General features: G+C 51.5%; 1 protein-coding gene and 1 long non-coding RNA gene across 3 annotated transcripts in view; both read left to right on the top strand.

Annotated features, from left to right (window-relative positions):
• The window catches only part of KDM1A (lysine demethylase 1A), a 206,653-nt gene that overhangs the window by 88,447 nt on the left and 96,583 nt on the right, over positions 1–21,623 (top strand). For both annotated transcript variants that reach the window (XM_074976102.1, XM_074976101.1), the window contains one exon: positions 21,291–21,383. In XM_074976102.1, coding sequence (XP_074832203.1) covers positions 21,291–21,383 — 93 coding nt within the window. The remainder of the gene's footprint in view (positions 1–21,290; positions 21,384–21,623) is intronic.
• LOC142001145 (uncharacterized) lies at positions 1,293–14,996 on the top strand. The gene is made up of 3 exons (XR_012642403.1): positions 1,293–1,493; positions 3,417–3,524; positions 14,864–14,996. It is a non-coding gene; the product is annotated as an uncharacterized LOC142001145 (long non-coding RNA).

The following is a 21,623-nucleotide window of genomic DNA, read 5'->3' as shown; positions in this document are numbered from 1 at the left end:
ATACTGCATCCGCACCCACAGGGACTCCGCCTACAGGCATGGCTAATCCATGGCTCAGCGCCCTAGAGAGTACATGTTCAGAGGGAGTGAAGCAAGTCCTGGAGTGTAGTTAGAGCTTCCACCAGAAGGACTTGTGAGCACAAGTGGACGCGTTTTACGTCCTGGTGCTCTTCCAAGCAGTTGACACCTCTGGACACCCCTATAACCACGATTCTGGACTACCTGCTAGAACTCAAACAAAAGGGGCTCTCTCTATCCTCAATAAAGGTTCATCTCGCGGCTATATCAGATTTTCGACACGAAGAGGAGGGAGCAACCATATTCGCCCATCCTGTTGTCACACGCTTCTTAAAGGGGTTGGCAAATCTGTATCCCCCTCAGAAACCGATACCACCCTCATGGAGTTTGGACTTGGTCCTCCACACGCTGTTGGGACTGCCCTTTGAGCCATTGGCTATGGTTTCCCTTCAGTTACTTAGCATGAAGACAGCCTTCTTGCAATTACGTCAGCTCGCCAGGTGAGCAAGCTTGCAGCAATAACGGCCACACCGCCCTGCACAGTGTTCTTAAAGGAAGCGGTGGTCTTGCGATTTACACCCAGCCTTCGTTCCAAAGGTCTCTTCAGACTTCCACATTAACGAACCGATAATATTACCCTCATTTTATCCTAAGCCTCACAACTCAAGCAAAGAGGCATGGCTGCACTTATTAGATGCGAGAAGGGCGTTGGCCTTTTACATAGATAGAACTAAGCCTTTCCGGAAAACAGACAGACTCCTGGTGTCCCTTGCACCCAGGTCAAAAGGGGAAGGCCTATCTTCACAGAGGATTTCAAACCACATCGTATCATGCATAAGACTGTGCTATGAGCTTCGCAAGACTCCTCTGCCAGTTCCACCCAGGGCTCACTCCACTAGAGCGATGGCGGCGTCGACGGCCTTCTTCAAGGGAGTCGCGCTGAGAGACATCCGCAGAGTGGCGACTTGGTCATCCTACGACACTTTTGCCAAGCACTACGCCATGCATCGGATGTTTGATGAGGATACACGCCTGTCGACAGCAGTCCTTTCAAGGGCAAGCTGCGCATAAAGCGGGTACCCACCTCCTTTTTGGGGGGGGTTACTGCTGGGTAGTCACCTACGGTGGAGCATCCACGGGGACCACTCAAAGAAGAAAGAGAAGTTACTCACCTGTGTAGTAACGATGGTTCTTCGAGATGTGTCCCCGTGGGTGCTCCACTACCCACCCGTTCCTCCCCACTTTGGAGCTCTGTTTCGTATTTTTCAGGGACATCCGGAGCGGTTGATCAGGAACTGGCGGGGACCGGATCACGCACGTGACCGTAAGCGCGCGAAGGACCGACACGCATTGGCACATGCGCGACCTGACGGAAACTGCTGGAGATTTTCCGATCTGCGGTGCCGGGGCGAGCCCAACACCTACGGTGGAGCACCCACGGGGACATATCTCGAAGAACCATCGTTACTACACAGGTGAGTAACTTCTCTTTTTCAAAGATTCCATACGTGGCATCTCTAGCACAACTTCTTGCAACGTTGGTATCCATAATATCACAAAGTGGCTTCAGTAGTCCCTGCAGCATTTAATGGGGGACAAATTTCAAACAGATGGAAATAACCAGCAGGGAGCACATCTTATCCTGAATCGCAGCTGGAAATATTTGAAGAGGGAAATGGATGCTATAGAAAGTAGGAACAAACAACCCAAGTCATCCCTCCCTCTCCCTGCCCATCCAATCCACAGCTGATGTATTTTTTTAAAAAAAAAAAATTCATCTCCTTGCTTGTCTTTAAGCAGTGTACAGGTAGTGTAGAGAGGAAGGAGCACACTGAACATGCTTACATGGGGAGTTCTGAGAGAGTTGGGGACTGTGGTGTTAGCTCTCTTGTTATATCTGGAGTAGAGGGGAACTTGCTGTCTGTCTAACACCACGATCAGACCCTGTTGACTGTGTGATGGGTAGGATTATTATTTTGACTGTTTGCCAATCTGACCTAATAATCTCTAGGTTTGCCCTACACCCCAGATGACAACCATGAGGAGCTATAAGATCTTTTATCTGGAGGGGAGGTTGCGGGACTTTTAGGAGTCCCATGAGCACTGTAAATGGTGTAATAAAAGCACAGAATTTATTACACTTAATAGTGGAGTTTACAATCAAATATCTAGGGTGATTTTGATAAGTTACCTAAGCTAACACATACTCTCACTCCCTCCTGATGGATTCGAGGAGTTGAAGGACCAGCCTAGCTCCAGAGGTGAGACACGAGACAGTGTTAGATCAGAGGAAAACTTCAAACATACTAGTACTAGTAAAATAAATGAAAATGAATGGGGAGAACAGAGGGGGAAAAAAAAAAGACTAGAATTCCAAAGCGTGCGCTTGCTGAACTTGTTGGCTCAAAATGTTGTAGGTTGCCCTTACACCACAGTAGCCCACCATTTCAAATCCAAAACTAGACTTCCACACACTAAGATTTTGTGGGTATGCACACCTGATTGGGGAATGGAACTAATGCCCTGCTTCTTTGAATATGCATAAGATCTCACATTGCAGCCTCATTAACAACCTCCAAAAATGGGCATGTGGGGCAAAATACCACCTACTAGCCTTGGTGACCTTGGCCTTCACTTTATAATAAATGGGGTGGTTGAGCTGATGGAGCCGTAACATCTTGGCACTACATAAGATAAAAAAAGTGCTATTAACTGCCTAAACTACAGTTTGGGAATGCAGATGCACTTCATCATTATGTATACATTAGACCCTCAACTTGCACAGGAATTACATTCCAAGGAAAGCAGCCATAATTTGAAATTAGTGCAAGTTGAGTAGGGGTGGGCTGTTAACTCGGCCCCAGCTGCTGCTGCCGCCGCAGCAGGGGCAGGTGAGCCCCCTGTGAAGGGAGAAGAGAGCTAGAGGAGTGTTTTTGCTCTGCCAGCTCAGCCCCACGGTGCCACCACTTGGGAGGGGAGGAGCAGGGCATCCCAGTAAGCTGCTGGAGCACTTTGCTCTGCCCTCTCCCTCTGCCCCTCAGCTGCAGCAACCTGGGGCTCTCTTTCTCCTTGACAAGGAATCCCGTCTGCTCCCCCCATGGCAACTGCCTGGGGCCAGAGCTTCTGCCCCCTCTAATCATGCTAACATGAGATATGGGCATTCGACTTGCGCATATCTCAGAGGGTCTACTGTATCTATATCAGGGAAATAAGAAGAACCCAAGAAACTATAGACCAGTCAGTTTAACTGCCGGCAAAGATAATGGAACAAGTAATTTTGAGTCTGTTCTGGTATGGCTATGATCTGAAGAAGTTGGTCTGTCCCACGAAAGCTCACCTAATAAATTATTTTGTTAGTTTTTAAAGTGCTACTTGACTGCTTTTTGATTTTTGACAAGGATCTTGAGCCAATGCTGGACCTGCAGTTTAAAGGTGGATATTGTCCTTTCTGTCAGCAACTCCATTACCTTCTCATTGGGGACTAAGGCAAAGAAGAAGCTGCCCAGGTGAGCACTGGAGATGAATTGGGCATATGGGCACTAATCTTAAAAGCTGTAGTTCAAATAAAGCAACTCCAACCCCTGTTCAGTCAGCACGGGCAGTGCCAGAAGGGGTTGTGCAATCACTGGCACTGGCAGACCCAAGTTGTGGCTGCTGTGCCAAGTGTGCAGTTGGCTGAAACAGAGCTGTTACCAGCACTGGAAGAACACGTGGTGCTGCATGCTCTACAGGCAGCGGGAGAGCAAAACCAAACCCCAGTGCAGCTGTCATCCACGTTTCACCAGCAGCACCACAAAAAGCTAGTTCTAAAATGAAGAGTTCCTTCAGGGAACCGTGCTCCTTAACAAGGTCACCAGTACAGAGATACCACTCGCCATCCCCTATACTAGCTTACCACCGGAAGTAATGCAAGTTATTATCATTCTTATTACAGGGCACCAAGGTATTGTCAATCACCTCGCTCTCACTGCCCTGCAGTATTCAGATCTCATTCAGCCAGAATGCTTAGTCAGTTTCCAGAAGCCCTCACATCACTGCACTCCTCCAGGGCTGATAGATATTATGACTGAAGAAGCATGTTTCTGGCACAGCACTCATTTTCAAGTGCAGCCCATGCTTTATGCTATTATTCAAATCGTCATCACTACCCACACAAGTCTTACTGCTTAGACCTCTGTAACACTGATCACCCTGTCGCTACAGCAGTCCCATTAGGGATCACTCAAGAGCACCCTCAACTGTGGCACAGCACCAGCCATCTCCTATCTTGTCTGTCTCCTCAACAAATGGATAAGATATAGAAGTGGATGATACCATGTGCCAGATGTTCTTGAGCCACAGTTGCCTCCCAACTTGCCAACGGCTCAATCTATGTTGTCTCATGGAGCAGCAGCCACATCCATAGACCACTCTTCACTTGACAACCTCAAACGATTCCAGGATCTGTTTAAAAGGGTGGCAAACAGCCGGGAGATCACTTTTACAGAAACACCAGAGAAGCAACGTAAGCTTCTGAGAATTTTACAACCACCTGCAATGGTCAGAGAAGCCCTACTGCTTGAAGAAGTTATAATGGAGGCAGCAGATGGTCTGACAAAACCCAGACACGACTACACCCATGAGTAAACGGGCCGATAGAAAATACTTTGTCCTGGCAAAAGCTTGGCCTTTATATTTTTAAACCCACAACCCAGTTCTCTCGAGGTAGATGCTGCCATCCAGAGAGAAAAATCATCACAATGCAAAAATGCTCTTTCTGCTAAGGAGCATAAATGCCTAGAGCTATTTGGTAGAAAGGTGTTTCTTCTTCGAGTGGTCCCCGTGGGTGCTCCACAGTAGGTGTTGGGCTCGCCCCGGCGCCGCAGCTCAGAAAATCTTCAGCAGTCTCTGTCGGGTTGCGCATGTGCCGATGCGTGTCGGCTCTTCGCGCGCTTACGGTCACGTGCGCGATCCGGTCCCCGCCAGTTCCTTCTCAACCACCAACGGCTGCAGACGAAATCCTCTCCGGCTCCAACGCCCAAGACAGATAAATCTTATTTTTTCTCATGTTAATAGTTTTTAACAGCTCATAGTTAGCAGTTCTATAGTTATTATAGTTAGTTACTCAGTTAAAAGTTGTTAAAAGCTAAAGACTATCTTAGAACCGCAGCGGCCGCTTCCGGGCGGGCCCGCCGCTTTTGTTGTCAGCCTTCAAAGGCCAACGGTTATTAACATCACCTAATAGACTGTTAAGTGTGCTATTAGCACCTAAGGACTCAGAGTTAAGTTTTAACAATGCCATCCCCCGGCTTTAAGAAGTGTGAATCTTGCCGGGAGGCCATGCCTGCTTCGGATGGCCATAGCAGATGCATACGGTGCCTCGGGGAGATGCACGTTCCCCAGAGGTGCTCCCATTGTTCTAAGTTGACTAATAGAGCTAGAAAAGATAGAGAAATGAGGCTGAAGATGCTGCTAGTTGACAAAGCACTTCAGCCTGCCGCATCGGAGACAGCGCATGTGGAGGGCTCTTCAGGATTGCACAAGAGGAAGGCTGCCTCTTTTGACCTCCTCTGCGCAGAAGAAAAGAAGAGCCTCACCTACTCGATCCCTGCCCCTTACTGTTGGGAGCGGGACGAGTGTAACAAAGGGCCCGCTCATGCTGGCTTCCTCCACTGGTAAAGCCGCGGCGCATGCAACCACTCAAGGCCCTGCAGTTACCGGGGAGACGGCACCGAGAGCCGTGCGGGCACTAATCAGTTTGGCGCCGGCTACTGCGGCACTGATCGAGACTTCCCCAGAGGCACCGAGGACGACGGCACCAGGATCGACGGCACCGGGAGCAGTGGAAATCAGCATGACACCTGCTCCGGTACCAAGTTCACCAATAGGACCACCCAAAAGGGTAAAGGCTAAAACGAAGACCAGGCACCGCAGCCCCTCTCCTGAGGTAATTGCGCTGTCTCTGTCACCACGATCACCACCGGAGATTTGACGGACAGCAACACCTTCAGCCTGCCACAGACGTCCTTCTCCTTTTCTTCGGAGCCCATCACAGGGATCTGCACGCTTTTCTACAGCATCTAGCAGAGATCCCTACGAGTCTTCTCGCAGAGGCTCTCCTCGTACGTCGGTGTCATCTCGGAGGTCTCGACATTCCAGGCACCACCCTTACGTCCTTGGGTCATGGTCCAGGTCTCCATCGCCGGGCCCCTGTCCCTGTTGCTACGACCGCCATCATTATGCGGGGCGTCATCATAGGAGGTCGACGTCTCACTATGGATCCCCGTCGACCACTCCTCAACGCCACAGTGTTCTGCTTCCACCTGGGGGAACACCATGGGTTCCCCAATCAGAGGCTGGGTCTAAAGACATTGAACCCCACCTCGAAATTCCACAAAGGCAATCACATCAATATGGCCAGGATCCAGAGGAATTGGAGGAGAGAGACCATAGTGATGCCTCCTCATCCTTGCCCGACAAGGCTGTGGTCCCTGGAGACATTTCTCCCCCAGATGACCTGAAACAGTTCCAGGAGCTGTTCAGACGGTTAGCTCAATCCCAAGATATTCAAGTGGCGGAGGTGCAGGAGAAACACCACAGACTCCTTAAAAACCTCAGGCCTCCATCTTCTTCTAAAATTGCTATTCCTCTGGACGATGCAATCATGGAGGCAGCCACTAATATATGACAGACCCCAGCATCCGCTCCTCCTACCAACAAAAGAGCGGACAAAAAGTACTTCGTCCCTGCGAAAGGTATGGAATTTCTATTTAGTCATCCACAGCCAAGCTCGCTAGTGGTTGAATCGTCCCAACACAGGTCCAAATCGTCCCAGTACAAATCTGGGGGATTGGACAAGGATATAAAGAAGCTGGATCTTCTGGGTAGAAAAGCTTACTCCTCCTCCACTCTGTTGCTCCGCATGGCCAACTATGCCGCTCATTTGTCAAATCACAATTTCGACAATTATTCCAAGCTTACTGCCCTCATGGACTTCCTTCCAGAGGAAAAAAGGCCAATTCTTAAAGCAATTGTGCAAGAGGGCTATGCGGCTTCTCGAGCAGGCGTGCAGATTGCACTGGATGTGGCGGACACAGCGGCCCGCGCCGTGGCCACTGCAGTGGTAATGCGGGGAGAGTCATGGCTTCACACATCCGGCATTCCAAAGGAGTTACAGGTCAAAATTGCAGACCTCCCCTTCGACAGAATAAAATTGTTTGCTGAATCGACTGACTCAGTCCTACACTCGAGCAAAGATTCCAGAGCGACACTTCGGACTTTGGGGATATATACCCCACTGTTCAGAAGGAAGAAATTTTATCCTCAGCAACGCCGTTATGGTTACCAACAGCAACGTACCCAACTTCAACGGGGGTATGATCAGGGACGTCATCAACAAACACATTATAAGGGACCTAGGCGCTGGCCTCATGAGGGCAGCGCCTCCACAGGGCAAAGTGCAAGACAGCAAGTTTGACAGGTATGTTGAGGGCCGCGAAGCCAAGACCATACCTCAGTGCCAATCTCAGTACATGTTCCATCACCGACTCAAGCCATTTTACCCACAGTGGAAAAGCATCACGTCGGACAAGTGGGTATTGGAGATCGTAAACACGGGATACACGATCCCCTTCCAGTCTTTACCTCCACCAGATCCTCCCACCGCACCCATGCTCAGAGACCCCTCTCACCTACCGGAATTAAGGCGGGAGGTGGACCACCTCCTATTCATAGGGGCGGTGGAGAGAGTACCAGAACAATTTCAAGGCAAAGGGTTCTACTCCAGGCATTTCCTGACGGAGAAGAAGACAGGAGGGTAGAGACCCATTTTGGATCTACGTGCACTGAACCAGTACCTACGCAAACAGCGCTTCAAAATGACTATGATGGCTTCAATAATCACGGCACTGGACCATGGCGATTGGTTTGCAGCCCTCGACTTACAGGATGCGTATTTTCCTATTGCAATTCATCCAGCCCACAGGCGTTTCCTCTGGTTCCTTGTGGGTACAGATCATTTCCAGTACAGAGTCCTTCCATTCGGACTCTCTTCAGCACCCAGAGTCTTCACCAAGACCTTAGCGGTGGTGTCAGCATACCTACACAGACAAGGAGTTTTCATTTTCCCATACCTGGACGATTGCCTGCTAAAGGGAACTTCCCGGGAGGAGGTATTACGGATGATACACATCACCACAAACACATTTACCTCACTGGGCCTCATCATCAATTTCTCAAAATCAAAGACCGACCCCACGCAAAGTATAGAGTTTATAGGGGCTCGGATAGACTCAGTCACGTCAAGGGTGTATTTACCCGAGGCTCGTTTTCGTGCCATCGAATCTCTCGTACAGCTACTAACGTACAGCCCCACTGTTCCAGTTCTCACGTGCTTACAACTGTTGGGGCATATGGCAACCACCATGTTTGTGGTGCAAAATGCCAGGCTGCATATGCGAGGATTGCAGCATTGGTTGGCAACCATATACAAACCCTCAATCCACACCGTCCACAAGAGGGTGTCACTTACAACAGAGGCACGAAGCTCGCTAACATGGTGGGGAAACCCCAAGAATCTCCTAACGGGTGCCCTTCCACCAACCGCAAATTACGGTGTTCCTTACAACAGATGCCTCCCATATGGGATGGGGGGCTCACATGGACAACAAAACCGCTCAAGGATTATGGTCCCCCGCGGAGAAGACACTGTACGTAAACATATTAGAGCTCAGGGCAGTGTTCAATGCGTGCAGGCATTTTCACAATTATCTGCACGGAAAAGTAGTCGGCGTGAATACCGACAACACCACCACCATGTTTTATATAAACCGACGGGGGAGCCAGGTCTCGTACGCTTTGCGCGGAGGCGGTCTGGCTCTGGAACTGGTGCTTCACCAACAATATAACCCTAAAGGTATCATACCTACCGGGGGTCCACAACGTCAAGGTGGACCAACTCAGCAGACACTTTGCGCCCACTCACGAGTGGCAGATCCATCCAGACCTACTCCACCAAGTGTTCCGCAGATGGGGTTTTCCACAAATCGACTTGTTCGCCACCCGAGAAAACAAGAAATGTCCCCAATACTGCTCCAGAGCGGGCATGGGACACGGGTCTTTGGGGGACGCCTTCATGATCCCATGGAAGGGCCCTCTACTTTATGCGTTCCCTCCCACGACACTTATACACAAGGTCTTGGAGAAGACCAGAAGGGAGAAAGCACGCATGATACTCATAGTCCCAACCTGGGACCGACAACAGTGGTTCCCATTGCTCTTGCGCATGGCTCAACATCAGCCATTTCCCCTATCAACAGTACCGGACATTCTCTCTCAGGCTCGGGGGTCAATACTGCACCCGCACCCGAAGAGACTTTGGCTACAAGCATGGCTAATCCATGGCTAAGCGCCTTAGAGACTACATGCTCAGAGGGAGTACAACAAGTCCTTGAATGTAGTCGGAGAACTTCCACCAGAAAGACTTATCAGTACAAATGGTCGCGTTTTTCCGAATGGTGTTCCTCCAGGCAACTAATACCCCAGGACGCCACCATACCTACGATTCTGGATTATTTGCTACAACTCAAACAAAACGGACTTTCGCTATCCTCTATAAAGGTGCATCTGGCGGCTATATCAGCGTTTCGGCATGAAGAGGATGGATTGACCACATCTGCCCATCCTGTTGTCTCGCGTTTCCTAAAGGGGTTGATGAACCTGTACCCCCCTCGGAAACCAATACCGCCGTCATGGAGTTTAGACCTAGTTCTACACGCCCTCTCGGGACCGCCCTTTGAACCATTGGCTACGGTCCCTCCTCCGACTACTTACCATTAAAATGGCTTTCCTCCTGGCAATTGTCAGCTCGCAGAGTGAGTGAGCTCACGGCCATAATGTCCACACCACCCTGCATGATCTTCTCAAAAGAAGCGGTGGTCTTACGATTACACCCAGCCTTCGTTCCAAAGGTCTCTTCAGACTTTCATATCAACAAACCAATAGTGCTGCCCTTGTTCTGTCCTAAGCCTCCCAACTCAGATGAAGAGGCACGGTTGCACTTACTTGACGTAAGAAGGGCACTGGCCTTCTACATCGATAGAACTAAACCTTTCCGGAAAACGGACAGACTACTGGTGTCCATTGCATCCAGGTCAAAAGGAGAAGCGCTATCTTCACGGAGGATTTCAAATCACATTGTGTCTTGCATAAGACTGTGTTACGAGATTCGCAAGACTCTTCTGCCAGTTCTGCCAAGAGCCCACTCTACTAGGGCGATGGTGGCGTCAACGGCCTTCTTCAAAGGCATCGCGCTGAGAGATATCTGCAGAGCGGCGACGTGGTCTTCCTATGACACCTTCGCCAAGCACTACGCCATGCACAGGATGCTTGATGAGGATACACGCCTGTCGACAGCAGTCCTTTCACGGGCAAGCTGCGCATAAATCGGGTACCCACCTCCTTTTTCGGGGGGCGGGTTACTGCTGGGTAGTCACCTACTGTGGAGCACCCACGGGGACCACTCGAAGAAGAAAGAGAAGTTACTCACCAGTGTAGTAACGATGGTTCTTCGAGATGTGTCCCCGTGGGTGCTCCACTACCCACCCATTCCTCTCCATTTCGGAGCTCTGTTTGTGTGTTTTCAGGGGCGTCCGGAGCGGTTGATCAGGAACTGGCGGGGACCGGATTGCGCACGTGACCGTAAGCGCGCGAAGAGCCGGCGCGCATCGGCGCATACGCGACCTGATGGAGACTGCTGGAGATTTTCCGATCTGCGGCGCCGGGGCGAGCCCGACACCTACTGTGGAGCACCCAGGGGGACACATCTCGAAGAACCATCGTTACTACACAGGTGAGTAACTTCTCTATTCATCTTCTTGACTTCATTTATGCATAGCTGACTACTTGGCACTTTTAGCTAATCATGATTTCAACAATTACCCCAAACTCTCCCGATTAGTTCCTCATCTTCCTGAAGATAAGAGATCTATTCTCAAATCTATAGCTGAGAAGGGCAACGCTGAATCAAAAACAGCACTGCAGATGGCATTAGACTTGGCTGATATGGCAGCCAGAGCTATAGGCACAGCCATTGTTATGAGAAGATCCTCATGGCAGCAGGTGTCCTGCAAGAACTTCAGACTAAAGTGGAAGACTTACAATTTAATAAAATCAAGCTCTTTGAAACAAATACAGATGAGATCTTACAGTTTAGCAAACACACTTGAACTACTTTGCGCAGGTTGGGAATGTACACTCCTCTGCTCTGTAAAAGGAGGGATACCCCATCTCACAGATACAAGGACCAATCATTCACGTTGTTCAATACACTGTCTGTTTGCCACATGTGGCAAACTGCCATTGTGATGTGCCTAACGTGGACCATTAGAGCCACACGTGGACCACCCTCTGCCCTTTCATGCACATGCCCCACCACTTGGTGGGACAAGCGTGGCAACAGCAGCAGAGGCAACTCCTTCTGTGGCTTGCTGGGGGCTAGGTGGTACAGCTCTCTGAGCTGGACAGCTTGGGTGGCATGGCTCTCTGCGCTGAGCTGGGTTGCTCGGGGCTGGGCTGCGCAGCAAGGCGTGGCTCAGGGCTGGGGTGGGCGGTGCATCATGCCTGGGGGCTGGGCTGGACGGCGTGGCATGTCTCTTGGGGCTCAGCTGGGCTGGATGTCTTGGACAGTATGGTGTACCTTTGGGCTGGGTGGCTCCAGTGGCTTGGCTCTGGTGGCAGTTCTGGTGAGTCACGGGAGGTGAGGAAGTAGGATGTGTTGATGCAGGGGTTAGGGAGGTATATAGCCTGGCTGTGAGGGGGAAGGGGGCACAGGCGTAGGATGTCTGGTGGGGGGAGTGGCACCTGGTGGGTTGTTGGGGTGGGGCACGTGGCGATCAGTTTGGCTGGTTTTGGATGCCACTGCTATAGCTCATACCAATACAATACTAATAGACCATGAAGTCAGAGAAGCAGAGCCCCAGATAACCACTCAAAGCCATCACCTGCCTCCCAGCAGCAGGTTTGAAGTTTTGGTTGAGGGCTCATTGAACCTCCCAGACTCTCCAGTGCACAATCCTCCAATGTTCCACAACTGCCTATGTCCTTTTTACCAACAAGTGGATGCTAGTAACCACGGACAGATGGGCTTTACCCTATCCCTCCACACTCTATCCATTCAACATCCCACCCTGTGCCTCTTACCCATCTTCCTTCACGGACTCTTCCCACAAGAACTTCTACTACAGCTCAAAGTACAGCACCTCTTACAAATTGGAGCCAGAGAAGAAGTTCTGAAACAACATCAAGGGAAAGGATTTTATTCAAACCACTTCCCAACAGAAAAGAAAACAAGGAGTTGAAGAGCCATCCTAGGTCTACAGTGGTTGATCACCCATCCTAGGTGTATGGAGGTTGCGAACTGCGCTTCAAGATGACCACACTAACTTCTATAATCCCTGCACTGGATGAGGGGGACAGGTTCAAGATGCTTATTTCCAAGTCACCATTCACTCGTCTCACAGGCTTCTTACTCATCTCCCTCAGATCACAATATCAGTATAGAGTCCTTCCGCCCAGGCTTTCAGCTGCCCCCAGAGTATTCACCAAAGTTCTTGAACCAACAACTGTGCACCTCGGACAGGAAGGTATCACCATATTTCTGTGTCTTGACAATTGCCTCCTTTGAGGCCCTTGAAATCCACAGTACAGCTCCTACAATCTCCAGGCTTCCTCATCAACGTTGCCAGATCAACCTGGAACAACCACGTATATCGATTTCATTAGAGCTGGACTCAGCTCCACAACCGTGTGTGCTTATCTCCCTACACAATGCTACGAGGCTATAAAGAGCCTTATATCACAACTTACTAGAGCCGTTTTGTTCCTGTGTTCTTGCATGCGTTTGCTTCCTCAGCCACATGGTTGCCCCTACTTATGTTGTCCCCTATGCTAGGCTCCCTTTTCGTTGCCTTCAGCATTGGCTGGTGTCAATATACACCCTTGCCAGACATCCCATACACAGATAGGTGGTGATACCTCAGAAGGTAATCAAGTCTCTATGCTGGTGGACTCAAGAACAAAACATTCTAGTAGGGATTCCATTTCAGTGTGCTCAGCCAGCCCATCAGATTAACACAGATGCATTGCTTTTCGGTTGGGAAGTGCATTGTTAGCAATATCGTGTCTAAGGTCAGTGGACCCCGGACAATCAGTGACTGCATATCAGTCTTCACAAACTACACGCTCTCTTTAGTGCTTGCAAGCCCTTTCTCCCACATATTCAAGACAAGTTCAATGTGGACAGTACCACAACATTTTATATCAATCGTCAGGAAGGGACTCTGTCACAATTGCTTTGTGTAGATGCCACAAAACTGTGGAACTGGTGTATTGTGTCCAGCGTTGTCCTTATGGCATCATATCTGCCATGTATGAACAGTACACTTTCAGACTCTCTAGCTGTTTCTACACATGCACAAAAAATCAAAATAAGTGGCCTTTTTTCAAAAGAGCAGGAGGAGTGTCCACACATGTAAACCCGTCTTTTGGAAGAAAATCGAAAGAATGGGATGCAGACTTCGAAATCTGAACCCTGATCCCATATCAGGAAGATCACTCCCTTTCGAAATACTAAATAGAGTACATGTGTAGATGCTCCACAGTCCGCTTTTTCGAAATATGGGTCCGCCATGGCACCGGTCAGCTGGAGCAGGGGGCCACGCCAGCCAGCGGCAACAAGGCTCTATCGTCCCTGCCTTCGGCCACCTTAAAGCCGCATGCATGCAGGAAACCCTGGTAGGAAGCTGAGAGCATGCTAGGAGCAGCCTCGCCATGTGTTCCAGCCATATGCTCCAGCGCCACAGCATGGCCAGCAGCCAGCCCCACCCACCCCACCCCACCCCCCCGCGAGCCCCACGGCCCCCCTTCCGAGCCCTCCCAGGGGGAGAAAAAAAAAGGGCCCCCTCCTGGATGGAGCGGGAGCTGCGGGACCTCCTCGGCCTCTGGAAGGATGAGGAGGCTCTGCCCCTCATGGGGGTCAAGTAGTGCAATGCTGCTGCCTTCTCCTGCCTGGCGCAGGGCCTCCAGACCAGGGGCTACCTGGAGCTGCAGCAGGGCTATGCCTGGGCCAGGGACTAGGCTGGCCAGTCCAGGGCAGCTCCAGCAACATGCCCCTACTACCGGGAGCTCTGGGGCATCCTGGGGCCCCAGGACAGCTCCCCACCCCTGGCATTCCTGGACACATCTGGTAAGTAGCTGCAGCCAGAGGAGGAGGAGGAACAGCCCAGACTGGGGACCCAGGAGGGCGAGGGGACCACTGAGTGGTCCAAGTGAGGAGGGGGACCTCATTGTCATCATCCCCTCCCGCTCCTCCAGCTGGGCGACCGGGAGCTGGACATCCCCGGACGTCGACAAGGGACCCTCCGGTACGTACAGGGAGAGATGCGTGCCTGCTCCACAGGGTAGGGGCAACACAACAGCTAGTTGCCTGCACAGAGGAGCAGTGGTCCCGGGCTGCACACAGGCCACCCTCCACATTGGATGTGGCACTCCATGGTGGTGCACCAGCGATGCCCAACACCCACCCTCAGCAGACAGCGCTGCAAGCTGCACGGGGTGGAGGCCAGTCAGTGCCGGACAGCACCTGGGTCCTGCACACTGCAGGCTGGAAAGGGCCACCTGTATGAGAGACCTCTGGATGCCACCCCCAGGCTGGGAGGCCCAGCTCGTGTGGGGCAGATCGGTGCCCCTGGGGGGGGGGTGTCAGTGTCCTTGGGGACAGGCCCATGGGGTGTGCTCAGGCGGGTGGGCCACAGCCTGTTCTCCTCCGTCCAGGGCACATTATTGACATGCTTTCCTGCTCTCCACACAGCCACACCATCTGTGGGCCAGGAGAGGCCTACGCCGTCCCTCGTCCCTGAGAGCCACTGCTGCAGACCTCAGAGGTACCGGATGCCACTCCAGGCAGCGCGTCATTGGGCCGTGGCCAGAGGGCCCCCCACCGCGCCAAGGAGGACCCAGCCAGCCAGCGCCAGGCCTTGGTGGCCGAGCAGCACCAGAGGCTCATCCAGGCGGACATGAAGTGGCAGAGGACAGCCTGGGAGAGGTTGCTGACCACCCTAGAGGACATTGGCCACACCCTCCAGGACCATACGGCCACCGTTGCCTGCCTCCTGGCCCCCCACCCCAGGCAGCTCCCCCCTCTACGCCTGCCCCCACTGAACCCACACCCTCCACCCCCACAAGGCCCAGTCGCCGGCAATATCTGACAGTGCTACCTGCACCGTCTCCTCCCCGCTGGGGACCCCGCACCTGGGGAAGCAGGGGCACCAGGGGCTGTTGGGGCTTATGGCCCACCACCCCTGACATGGAATGAGTGCCCCACCCTGCTCCAGGTTAGCTTTCCCTCGCCCCGTTTCCACCCCTTGTACACAGTTAACAACGAAAACAGTGTAGATAAATGTTTCTTTTATTGTTCACTACTCTGTGCTGTGCTCCTCATGGGGGTGGTGGATGTGCGGGTGCGGTGCTGGTGGGGGTGGGGATGGTGGGTGTGCATGCAGGTCAAAGGTGGCCGTCAGCAAAGGCCTGCCTGAGGGCCTCCCAGATGCAGTGGCTGTCCTGGTGGGCCTGGCAGATGGGGGCGGTGCCTGGCTGCTCATAGCTGGCGCCGGCTGGAGCCACCAACCCCCCCCCCCCCCCCCCGGGGACATAGGCGTCTCCCTTTCCCTCCACGATGTTGGGGAGGACACAACAGGCGCCCACCACCTAGGGCACGTTGAGGACCCTGACCTCCAGCCGCGTGTGGAGGCACCTCCACTGCCCTTTTAGGCGCCCGAAGGCCCATTGTGCCATGTTGCAGGCGTGGTTGAGGCACTGATTGAATGCCTCCCGGGTGGGGTCAAGGTGTCCCGTGTATGGTCTCATGAGCCATGGCTCCAGGGGTACGCCGCATCTGCCACCATGCAGAGCAGCATGGTGACGTCCTCTGCCACCGGGATCTCCCACTGGGGGATGAAGGTGCCGGCCCCGTGCACCGGCAGAGGCTGGAGTTCCGGAAGACTTGGGTATTGTGGGTGCGACCTGCCCAGCCTACATAGGTGTCGGTGTGCCAGCCCCTCACATCCACCAGGGCCTGGAGCACCACCAAATGGTGGCCCTTCCTGTTCACGTACTGGCCGGCACTGTGTGGTAGGGAATGAATGGGGATGTGGGTGCCATCCAAAGCGCCGATGCAGTTCGGAACGCCCAGGTCCTGGAAGCTAGTGATGGTGTTGTCCAGATCCCCCAGGCGGATGACCCTATGGAACAGCATCGCATTGATGGCTCTGACGACCTGCAGGGGGAAAGGGGGACGTGCTCTAGTGCAGGTGTGACGGTCGTCTCCCCCCGCCTCGGGCCTATTCTGCCCGCCCCTCCCGCCCCCATCCAGCCCCTGCCCCATCTGGCCTCTTGCAGCGGAGGGTTCCCCTTGCCCCAGCCCCCACCATCCACCCATTCCCAACTTACCTCCATAAGAACAGCCCTGATGGTGGCCTTGCCCACCCCAAACTGCTGTTTTACGGAGCAGTAAGAGTCCGGGACAGCCAGCTTCCAGATGGCAATACTGACCCATTTCTCCAGGGTGAGAGCTGGCTGCATGCAGGTGTCCTGGTGCCAGAGTGCGGGGGCGAGCCAGTGGCAGATCTCTTCAAAGATCTGCCTCGACATGCAGAAGTTCTGCAGCCACCTTTTCTCGCTCCACTCCCCTAGCACCAAGTGCTCCCATCATTCGGTGTTGTTGGGGTGGGTCCAGAGGCGTTGGAACACCCAGAGGGGGGCACCTGACAGTGCCCCGGGTGGGGGAGCCCTGTAGCTTCAGGGGGATCGCCTAGCCACCCGATGAGATCGGGTGCAGCTGTGGTGATGATGCACAGCGCTGCCAGCAGGGGAGGGCGTCATCCTACAGGAGCTGTCACTGGGCCTCCATCGTGGGCACAAGTGGGCTCTGCCAGGCTGGGAAAGGCTGGGCAGCACTTGGCTCGTGCAGAGGAGAGGGTGGAGGGAAGGACCCTTTAAAGGAGGTGGTTGGCTGTGGTCCCGGAAGGGCTTGTTGTCCATGGGACCCCGTCCGCAGCGTTTCCTGCCTCCCTTCTTTTGAAAGAGGGTTTGGGGCCATGTGGATGCTCTTTTTTGAAAGACTTGCGGTGGCACTTCAAAAGCAGTTCGAAACGCTGATCCAAAAAATGGCGTTGCGTGTTCTCTTTCGACGGCTGCTATTTCGACCACTGAACTTCAATTTTCGCCCTTTCGAAAGGGCACTCACGTGTAGACCCAGCTTCTAAGTCATCATTTCTCCCTAGACCACATATGGGACATCCAGCACAAAGCAATCCAACACCTTTTTCAGATGTGGGGTCACCCAGCCGTAGATCTCTTTGCAACACTGGGAAATTCCAAATGCACCCAGTATTGTTCGAGAGCAGACAAATCTCTGGGGGATGCCTTCCTTCTCGCCTGGAATACTAACTTCCTGTATGCCTTTCCACCCATTCCTCTCACCTCCAGAGTCCTCAGGGAAATCCAGACAGCCAGAGCACAAATCATCTTCATAGCTTTAGTGTGGTGCTGGCAGATCTGGTTTTCCTTACGCTCTGACCTACCTCTTTGCTCTCTTTACCTGCTTCCCAGCCATCCGGACCTGTTCTCTCAGAATAAGGTTGCCATGCTTCACCCCAGACCACATACCTTACATCTGATTACTTGGATTCTGTGTGAATCCCAGAAGGTGCACACCATTACTCCCAACAAGTGAGTGATGTGCTCTTACAAAGCAGATGAGAAAGGACATGCAAAATTTACCTCTCCAAGTGGTACAACTTCTCATCCTGTTATTCTGAAAGGGGTATACAACCCTCAAAAGCCCCACTTCACATGATTGTTCACCTAGAACGTACTCACCTATCACTTTTCTCACTTTGAGTCTACCTTTCAGCGATCACATCCTCCTGTCCACCTGTAGAAGGTTTCTCAGTATTTACTCATCTGGTCATAAAGAGGATTTGCAAAGGCTTACAAAACATTATGCCTCCCCGTAAACCTATACCTTCTGGCTTTGGGACTTAAAACTTGTCCTTCATACTTCAATGGGACTGCTATTCAATTCATGCCAGATGTTCAGTAGCTATGTTAACAATGAAAACCTTGATTCTAGTGGCTATAACCTCAGCTCAAAGAGAAAGTGAGATAGCTGCTTTGACTGATTCTCCACCGTACAAAATTTTCCACAAACACAAAGTGGTCCTGCAGCCCCACCCCACCTTTCATCCAAAAATATGCTCCCAATTTCACATCAATGAACCTGTAGTCCTCCCTACCTTTTATCCTAAACCTCATGCCTCTCATTACAGAAGCCAAATTGCACACACTAGATATCAGAAGGGCAATATTCTTCTATATAGACAGGACACTGTTGTTTAGAAAATGCAGAGATTATTCTTATCCATCACTGAAAGCTTAAAAGGATTGCCTCTTTCATCCCAACATATATGGAGACTTTTATATCTGCATACATAGTGCAATGCTATTCTGTGCAAAATAAACCCCTTCCAGTAACTCCGAGAGCACATTCTACAAGATCAGAGCCACGTCTACACGAGCCGGCTACTTCGAAGTAGCCGTGCCAACTTCGAAATAGCGCCCGCCACGTCTACACATGGCGAGCGCTATTTCGAAGTTGAAATCGACGTAAGGCGGCGAGACATTGAAGTTGCTATCCCCAACAGGAGATGGGAATAGCGCCCTACTTTGACGTTGAACGTCGAAGTAGGGCACGTGTAGACGATCCGCGTCCCGCAACATCAAAATAGCGGGGTCCGCCATGGCGGCCATCAGCTGAGGGGTTGAGAGACGCTCTCTCCAGCCCCTGCAGGGCTCTTTGGTCACCATGTGCAGCAGCCCTTAGCCCAGGGCTTCTGGCGGCTGCTGCTGCAGCTGGGGATCCATGCTGCATGCACAGGGTCTGCAACCAGTTGTCGGCTCTGTGGATCTTGTGCTGTTTAGTGCAAGTGTGTCTGGGAGGGCCTCTTTAAGGGAGCGTCTAGCTGTTGCCCAGGAAGTGCTAGTCTGCCCTGTGACCCTGTCTGCAGCTGCTCCTGGCACCTTTATTTCGACGTGGGCCGCTTTGGCGTGTGGACACTCCCCTGCAGCGCCTCCTTCGATGTAGTGCTGCCCAACGTCGACGTTGAATGTCGACGGCACCAGCCCTGGAGGACGTGTAGATGCTATTCATCGAAATAGCTTATTTCGATTTTGCTACATCGAAATAAGCTATTTCGATGTAGCATACCTGTGTAGATGTAGCTCAGTAATGACATGAACAGCCTTTCTAAAGGGAGTGCCCGTACAGGACATATGTTGTGCAGCCGCCCGGTTCTCTTGCCACACATTCCTGACATACTATGCAATACAGTCTCATGCAGAGAAAGGTGTGGCAGTTGCTAAAGCAGTACTGTCTTTAGTAGTTGCACAGAATCAAAACCCACCATCCCATTAGGGGGTACTGCTCTACAGTCACCTACTGTGGAGTTACGCTTTAAACAAAGCACATAAGATCTTTTTTAGGGGGAAAAGGCAGTATGCCACATTTACTGAGAATATAACAGTACCATATGCTTTTCAGTCACACACACATGCACACACCATGCGCACAGTCTTGCCAAACGATGTTATAGTTACCAAACCAGAGCCTGGATCACTCTAGTGTCCAGCTAGATTAATCACAGAGGGGGAGCAGGGCCTTGTTGCTCGCAATCTGATGCTCTCCTGGGCTACGTCTACACGTGAAGCCAATATCGAAATAGCTTATTTCGATGTAGCAACATCGAAATAGGCTATTTCGATGAATAACGTCTACACGTCCTCCAGGGCTGGCAACGTCGATGTTCAACTTCGACGTTGCGCGGCACCACATCGAAATAGGCGCTGCGAGGGTACGTCTACACGCCAAAGTAGCACACATCGAAATAAGGGTGCCAGGCACAGCTGCAGACAGGGTCACAGGGCGGACTCAACAGCAAGCCGCTCCCTTAAAGGGCCCCTCCCAGACACAGTTGCACTAAACACCACAAGATCCACAGAGCCGACAACTGGTTGCAGACCCTGTGCCTGCAGCATGGATCCCCAGCTGCCGCAGCAGCAGCCAGAAGCCCTGGGCTAAGGGCTGCTGCCCACGGTGACCATAGAGCCCCGCAGGGGCTGGAGAGAGAGCATCTCTCAACCCCCCAGCTGATGGCCGCCATGGAGGACCCGGCAATTTCGACGTTGCGGGACGCAGATCGTCTACACGGTCCCTACTTCGACGTTGGATGTCGAAGTAGGGCGCTATTCTGATCCCCTCATGAGGTTAGCGACTTCGACGTCTCGCCGCCTAACGTCGAAGTTAACTTCGAAATAGCGCCCGACGCGTGTAGCCGCGACGGGCGCTATTTCGAAGTTAGTGCCGCTACTTCGAAGTAGCGTGCACGTGTAGACACAGCTCTGTAGTTGGTGGCAAGGCGAACCCAAAGTCCCATGGCAAAGCAACATGCTTTTATAATCCTTTCCTCCGTTGTGGTTTGCTGTGTCATTGATACCAGGAGACGTGTATTCAATTAAAGAACTTAATCAATAAATGTTACATGTGTTAATATGTTACCTTACATTGCTACCTTGTTAAGCTTAAAATTCAAAGTTTAAAAGAAAATAAAACTTTCAGCTTCAACAGTGGTATACCCATGGGGACAGCACTCGAAGAATAAAGAGAAGTTTCTCATTTTGTGCAGTAACAATGGTTCTTCAAGATGTGTGTGTCCCTGTGGGTGCTCCATGTCCCACCCTTCTCCACTCTTCTCAGTGCAATATACTTCATTAGCTTGTCAGTGAAGTAACCTGAGGAGAGTGAGGCTGCATGCACGATCTTCAGTGGTGTGAACTGCACACACTGCAATTGTGCATGCATAGCTCCCCTGAGTGCTGCTAAGAAAATCTTGTGTTGTGGTGCTGGGTGAGCCCAACACCTACTGTGGAGCACCCATGGGGGCACGCATCTCAAAGAACTGTCATTACTGCACAAAGTAAGTAACCTCTCTTCTTTTGCTTCATGAGTGTTCTATTATGCACTTGGATGGAAAGAGTATGGTTAATTTTCTTAAAGGTGGGCACCAGCGTAACTAGTTCTTCACTCTGTGTATACGTGTTGGCCATGCAGTAAATGATTAAAGATTGTTTCGTTATAGAGAGTGATAAAAATAGATATTTTTTTAATCTTTGTTATTCTGCAGGTGACACTGTCTTAGTTCACAGAGTTCACAGCTATCTAGAGCGTCATGGTCTAATCAACTTTGGTATCTACAAAAGGATAAAGCCTCTACCAAGTAGGTTTATAGATGATTTCAAATGAAACTTTTTTTTTGTGACCTGTGGGCCCAAAATGTACCTAATTTTTAGCACTCTGATAATGGAACAGCTAGTAAACGCTTGAGAAGGTCATGCTCACTGGTGGTGGTAATTTGGCTCCCAAAATTTTTCCTTTTTGGCTGAAATTTGCTTTTTTTTTTTTTTTTTTTTTTTTTAAACTTTTCCTTTTCTTTTCTCCCCTCATCCCAAAGCTGAAT

The sequence above is a fragment of the Carettochelys insculpta genome, chromosome 24, assembly GCF_033958435.1.
Source record: "Carettochelys insculpta isolate YL-2023 chromosome 24, ASM3395843v1, whole genome shotgun sequence".
Taxonomy (NCBI): domain Eukaryota; kingdom Metazoa; phylum Chordata; order Testudines; family Carettochelyidae; genus Carettochelys; species Carettochelys insculpta.
This window is presented reverse-complemented; position numbering and strand designations above follow the sequence as displayed.